Below are 6,857 nucleotides of genomic sequence, written 5' to 3' on the forward strand. Positions count from 1 at the left end.
TGTGCTTGTGCACATACTGTATTTCTAGGAGCACCCCCAGTCAATGTTGGAGCACACTCTTAATACCTGCAATCAAATTTCTCTGGCACCGCCCCTGACTGCTGTGCTTCAATAGAAATACAATGTGATGAACAAAATTGAAAGAACTTGTGCTGATGGTTGTTCAGAGATGGACATGAGTTTACATGTGGCAAAGCAGCACATGATCAATTAATAATCTAGTGCAATAAGAGGGGAAAACATGGGAGGAAGAAGTCGCGTAGTTCATGTGTGTTAGGTGTAGTGGTGCTGCCTCCTACTGGACAGCTGTGGAATAGATGGAACATTTTTTTCATTCAGTTTCATCATCTCTTACCATGAGAAGAAGAAGAAGAAGAAGAAGAAGAAGAAGAAGAAGAAGAAGAAGAAGAAGAAGACTTTATTAGTCACTCAATACATCACATGCATAGGCCATGCCTTGGTAAACACAACAACACTACATGCACGTGCCACGCTTCTGTGAAATTGTTTCCTCCGCATTTAACCCATCCTAGTCCGTCCTTCCTCCGCGGCAGACCAGGAGCGGTGGGCTGCCAGCCGACAGCGGCCCCGGGGACCCAATTCCCTCCTATCACCATTGGTCAGGTGGTGATCTTCTTGCATGTGTTTAGTGGGGGTATATTTTATGGAGGATACCCCAGGTGAACACGGAGAGAACATGCAAACTCCACACAGGAAGGCCCCATTCCTCGAGCAGAAGGCACCGAAGGCATGGTGGAGGACACGCCCCCGACGCCCACATGCGTAATTAAAATCCATTAAGCGTCTGTGAGCGTCTGTGAGCGTGGGTGAGGTTGTATTAGAATCAAAGGGCCCAAACAACAAACCCTGTGCACAAATAGAACATTCCTGTCATGTTTAATGCTCTGCACACTGCATTACTGATGTCCTGTGCAGATGAGTGTGCAGCCTTTTCTCAGTGAGTTTTGACTGCAGCCACAAAGGGGCAGCATAACATCCCATAACGTCCACACTTTCCTGTTTCTTTTCTTTGTATGAAAGTGACATGAACTTGCTGAACTCATCTAACCAGAGTTGAAAGTGATTATTTAATCTACAACTTTTTGATCATGTATTAACCGTTTAAGCAATTTTCCCACTCCCAATTTAATTCCCTCAAGTGAGTTTTTTATATTTAAATTTTTACCTTATGTTATCCCATCTGAGCAAGTTCCCCATCCCCCAGGTGACCATAGGCCCTGGACATATTCACGGACATATTCAGATCAGGAAGAAATGTAATATTCACTTTACTTCAGTATTCAAATGTAAACTGCAATTAAAACAAAACAAGAAAGGATCGAGGAGGTATTTAATGGAAAAGAACAGCCAGAGATGATACTGACCGTGCCAAGCAGACACAGATCAGGTGTGTTACTGGAATTTGTTTGTGCTTGGCACCGTGCGTCTGTCTTTCTCGCGCCAGTCCTTTGGATGTCGCGCGGGGTTTCGGGGGCCTTTCGCACGCTCACAGCGGGCCAATCAGAGATCAGTTTCTCCCCCGAAGCGTCCCGTTGCTATGCAGTCGTCCTGAAACCTGGTCTTTCCTGTCCGGCAGAGAGGGTGAGTTCTGCAACAAGTTCTTTGCTCACAACGTTATTTAATGCTTTTTGTGTGAAAAGATGGATTCACTTTGAGCGATAGAGTCCAAAGGTGTATGTTTATTGTTTGTTTTCCGGTTGTTCTGGGCAGAAATCATTCATGTTGTCAAATTAGCTGCGTCTTTGTGCAAGGTATGGAGATGCTAGTTAGATGAACGTTACAGATGTGCACAAGTTATTAGAAGACGCCACTGAACAGGTTTTTTATTTCAGTCCAAATGTTCGAGGCCAGCAGGCAGCTGTAGTTACGGTAATAAGTCGGCTGGAGACAGACACGCCTGTTGCTGTGTGTCTCTCCAATAACGTTTGAGAGCACGCCCGAAACATAACTGTGGCCAATGGTCACAGTTATGCAAATGTTCCACTTCGCAGCAGCTTTAATGTGAAGTTGCCAGATTCATCTCCCAGTTGCAACACAGTGGACTGTAGACAGAGTCGAGAAGATACCAGGATTACCACTAGATTACTGTACTCTTTGGCCTGAGGTGGATTTGGATTTTATGTACAACATGACATTTGAGGAACTAAATGGGGATTATTCTCAAGAAAGGTAAATCCTATGGATTATGACGAACTACATTTATTCTCATATAACATCGATGCATATTTTATATTAATCTGCTATGGTACAGCTGCTTGTTTGCAGCAACATTACATGCGTTAAATAGACTGATGCACGACCACGGTGATTTTTATCCTAATTACTAATGTACAGCGTCTTTACAGCTGATGGAGATATTAAAGTAACGCTGCAGCGGCTGATCGGCTAACTGCTCTTCTTTGAGAGCTTGTCGCGAGACACTCTCTACGTTTCGATAACTAGCGCTAGCTTGTTAACACGACGCTGCGCACCGGTGAAAGGTAAATAAAACAGTATCGGAACACCTGACAGAGCAGTCTTAAACACGCCGTTTCACTATCCCACAGCTGTCAAAAACGATTAACAGTTGTCTTTTAGCGGCGAGACAAAGTTGTGCACGTCGCTTAAAGCGATGCCGGGTAGTTAGCTAACAGTCCAGCTAACGTTAGCCAGAAAACGGACGGTGGAAAGTTTCTGTTGTACAGTTGTAACGATGCTAACATCAAATTGTTTGCATCTGTGTCGCAGAATGGATTCAGTGGCGAAAGCTCTGGAAGAAGTCCTCACCTCTGCGTTACCACAGGGCTGCATTACAGTCGGAGTCTACGAGGCTGCGAAATCGCTCAATGTGTAAGTACAAAGTCATATCTGCTCACTGAGTTACTGACAGTTGTTGGAGACCTCTCACCTCTAGCAGGACATTTACTTAAATGTCTTAAAGAATAGATAGTCTAAGCATGTATGTTTTTTTCCCTTTCCTCCTCAGAGACCCCGATAATGTGGTTTTGTGTATCCTGGCCACTGATGATGAAGATGTGAAAGATGTAGCCCTGCAGATCCACTTTACCCTCATTCAGGCTTTCTGCTGTGAGAATGACATCAACATCCTGAGAGTCAACAACACCCGACGCCTTGCAGAAATACTGGGTGGAGGAGGAGGAAAACAGAGTGGGGGCGAACCTATGGACCTACACTGTGTCCTGGTCACAGTAAGTATCTTTTCTCATCAACCAGTATGTTTTATGCCAAAATAATTATGATTTTATTCAAGATGTCCAGACATGTGCCTGTGAGTGAAACTGTTGTTCGGGGAGTAACTTGCCAGGACTTGTTCTTGTGCATTTGGTAAACATGAATATGACTCCTCCCTCATATGACTTCTCAGGAATTCCAGCAGAGGGAAATAAGTTGCATTTGTACACACCGGGATAATTTGTAACTGAGAGCAATGCAATCTATATAAGTGGATATATATGCATTTAGATCATTTATTCTGTGTATGTTCATATTTTCAGAGTCCACATTCTACATCATGGAAGGACCCTGCTTTGAGCAAAGTGAACCGATTTTGCAGAGAGAGCCGCTGTATGGACCAGTGGGTACCCATCATCAACCTGCCTGAACGATGAAGGTCAAGCTGCAACAACCTGTGAAAGGACTGGTATCTGCACAGGAAGAGTGGTGTGAACCCTGATGGACACATTACCTCCCAGAGATCAAATTCCAAAGCACTGCTGAAAAGAAAAATTTGGGAGAAAAAAGCAACCCCGGTCTCTACATAGGGTGTATTTAAAAGAGAAAAAAAAGCGCAGGGGGTTGGATTTCCACGCTGGACAGGACTGTTTGGAGTTGCGTCTGTCAGCCTTGGCAACCAAGATGAGATGGCGAGGCACTTGTATCGTCATGCTGTGGAAATTCAAAAAAACAAAACAAAAAAAGCACTTGTATGCTTTTTAATGTGAAGCTGGACACTGTACAGAAGGATTCTATCATGTATGTGTGGTAAGGCCTCTGTGACGAGTCAGTCAAGTGGGGACCGAGCAGAAAATGGAGCTGTTGAGTGGACCAAGGCCTCGGCCTCTCTCTGCAGAAACAAAGCACTTGTTGAAACACTGGACCTTTTTCAACTTCACTTATTTGATTTAAATAGTTAATGTTGACGTTGCTATTGTCATAATTTAAAAAGGGAAGGGCTACACATCCAGTGAAGACATTCTGTGTATTTAGTGTTTCCTATGCCAGCTGGGTTTTTTGCCACAAGTAAAATAATTCATTTGTTACAATTTAAGTTATTTCTAATGATATTTAAGTGTATTTATGTTTCATTTTATACCTTAACTATTTGCAAGATCTGAATACAAATGTGTTGCTGTCAATAAAAAGTGTTTTTTCCTTGGAGCCAGAACTGCACGTGTTTTCCTTTTTCATTTCTGGAAATTTTAGCAAAGCCGAGCTGAATTATGACCTTTAGCAGTTGCAGTTGTAAAGAGGAGTCACGTGCGGATCACAGGGGTCATGTTGGCCTCTGTGGCCTCACTGCCATCTCTGAGCTGAAGAGAACAATAATCCTCAGCGCTCTCTCTGCACAGGCTTCTGCCTCGGTCAGCAGGACCATGTTCATTCATCCAAACAGGTTCCCTTTTCACCGATTCTCAGTGATTTGTTGGACAGTTTGGTTTGCCTTTTCACCAGCTGACTTCCCAGAGTCATGTGGCAACTGAGAGCATGTGACAGCTGCACTTGGCACAGTGAAAGAGAGAATATGGGCACACAATACCCATATTTCACATATTGCATCACACAAAATATTCATAAGACAAGTGAGGATTCATCAGGTGTTCTCATGTTATTTGTGTCTCTGCCCACGGGACCAGAATATGTGGCATACTGAAGAGCACATGACTGGAACTGCTTAAGGAGGCACTGGTATACACTCTGTTGTGCAAGCTGGTCTGAACTGCTCCTTCTACTCCCCCGCTCCTTTCCTTCTCCGTACACACACGCACTCACAGGTGATCTCTCGAGAGTTGAAAGTCAGTGATGTCACTGGGCTGATGTAAGGCAGGCAATCCCCTCCAGAAGTGCAGAGTCATAATCACGAGAAGGCAGAGGCTGTCCTTGAGTTGCACAACCCAGTTCAGCTTGTCATGTGAGAGAGGTCATGTGATTTTATTTGACATTTCTAAATTAAATCCTTTAGAAAATCTGGCAGATAGCATCAGTAGTAAAAGTGATTATACGTTATAGCACCATATATTTTAACTGTGCCCCTGTTGTTAATTCATTGCAGTTGGCTTGACTGTCATCAGTATTATTTTGTGTTAATCTGGTCACAGTACACTGTGTTTTTCCATTACGTGGGATATTTTTTCAAACACATGCAGGTTAGGTGAACCAGAAACTGGTATTCTGTGTCCTTGAGCAGGTTGGTCTCCTGACTCACTACATGACCCAGAAACACCCATCTGCAGACATTATTATTATTTGTTATTACACTTAAAGTTCATAACCAGGTTAATTAGGTGTACTGTGTGAGGTCAACATAGTAACACATATGCAGTACTAATGAAGTCTGTATACAGCAAAGAATTAAGGATGCACACTTCATGCACAGAGTTAAAATTCACAGATTCAAGTTCACCATTACTTTGTGAGATGATGTAAAAATGTGCCTGAAACAAGCAATCGCTGTCACCTGAAGTGCTCTTTTGCCCTAGAAAAAGCTTTTCAGTCCCAGTGGTTTCAATCAGCACTGTGTAAAAGGTTATCTGGTGTGTGGCTGCAGAGTGTGACGCTGACTGATGTCGTGGCTTTGTTGTAATTGAAGGGAAAAGGATATTTTAAGATGGGAGCCGTGGAGGGCTGATGTAAGTGTTAAAATGCCACTTCGGCCTACCAGTGAAGCCAGTCCAAAAAAGGTTGCGGTCTGCATACCAGTGTTAGTGCCTGCTGGCTGTGATGTACTGTGGGTCAATGTTCAGGTGTAGCATTATCTATTTGTTTCTAAAATAGAGCAGAGTTTGATGACCTGATAAGTCACGGTGCAAGAGGGGAACATATTGTATAACCTGATTCAGTGGTATAATGCATGCAGAGTTGTATAAGACTCCATTGCACCAAAGATTAAGAACATAAAGAAATCTAAGTACTACACTTGGTGTGAGGGGAAAGGTAAATGTCAGGGTAAGATAACAGCATTGCAGCATAAAGGGGAAATCCACCACAAAACTGAAGGTATCCTGTGTGATATTCAACATGAAGACATCTGTCTTACTGAGCTGCAAATCAAAGCATCAAACCCTGAACTGAATTCATGAGGTGGCATTTTGGAATTGCTCTATTAATTATAGGTCAAAAATGTATTGTTTGGGATATTCCATCCAAATTGTGTTGATTGGGACACAGTCTTAATCTAATTATCCATCCATCCATCCATCCATCCATCCATCCATCCATTTTCTATACTGCCTATCCTTTTTGGGGTTGCGGGGGGGCTGGAGCCTATCCCAGCTGTCAACGGGCGAGAGGCGGGGTAAAGGCGGGGCTTATTAAATGATATTGTAGATGTATGACTCACATTCCATTTTAGGGTGGAATTTCCCTTAAAGGTTGTGATTCGTCGCTGCAAACAGATCATATATGGGCACAGGTGGAGGAGGGATCCACATCCTTTACTTTTTAGATTTTATGTGAGTTTTATTGCAGGACAAGTTAAAAATGCATAATTCTGATTAGCACATGTTGACCTCACTTAAATACAACATAGCTTTGCACAGCTCTGACCTGATTATGTCTAATCAGCTTAATTAAAAGCATAATCAGCAAGACCTAAGTGGGTATAATATAAAGGAATGCAT

At 43.0% G+C, this 6,857-nt stretch overlaps 1 protein-coding gene across 1 annotated transcript; it reads left to right on the top strand.

Annotated features, from left to right (window-relative positions):
• The first annotated feature begins 2,041 nt into the window (after positions 1 to 2,041).
• On the top strand, positions 2,042 to 4,403 carry gadd45aa (growth arrest and DNA-damage-inducible, alpha, a). The gene is made up of 4 exons (XM_070974033.1): positions 2,042 to 2,190; positions 2,749 to 2,850; positions 2,987 to 3,209; positions 3,516 to 4,403. Exons 1-4 carry the CDS (start codon positions 2,141 to 2,143, stop codon positions 3,627 to 3,629), a joined length of 489 nt encoding a protein of 162 aa, XP_070830134.1. The 5' UTR covers positions 2,042 to 2,140; the 3' UTR covers positions 3,630 to 4,403.
• The last annotated feature ends 2,454 nt before the right edge of the window (positions 4,404 to 6,857 follow it).

The sequence above is a fragment of the Chaetodon trifascialis genome, chromosome 11 (assembly GCF_039877785.1).
Source record: "Chaetodon trifascialis isolate fChaTrf1 chromosome 11, fChaTrf1.hap1, whole genome shotgun sequence".
Lineage (NCBI taxonomy): Eukaryota > Metazoa > Chordata > Actinopteri > Chaetodontiformes > Chaetodontidae > Chaetodon > Chaetodon trifascialis.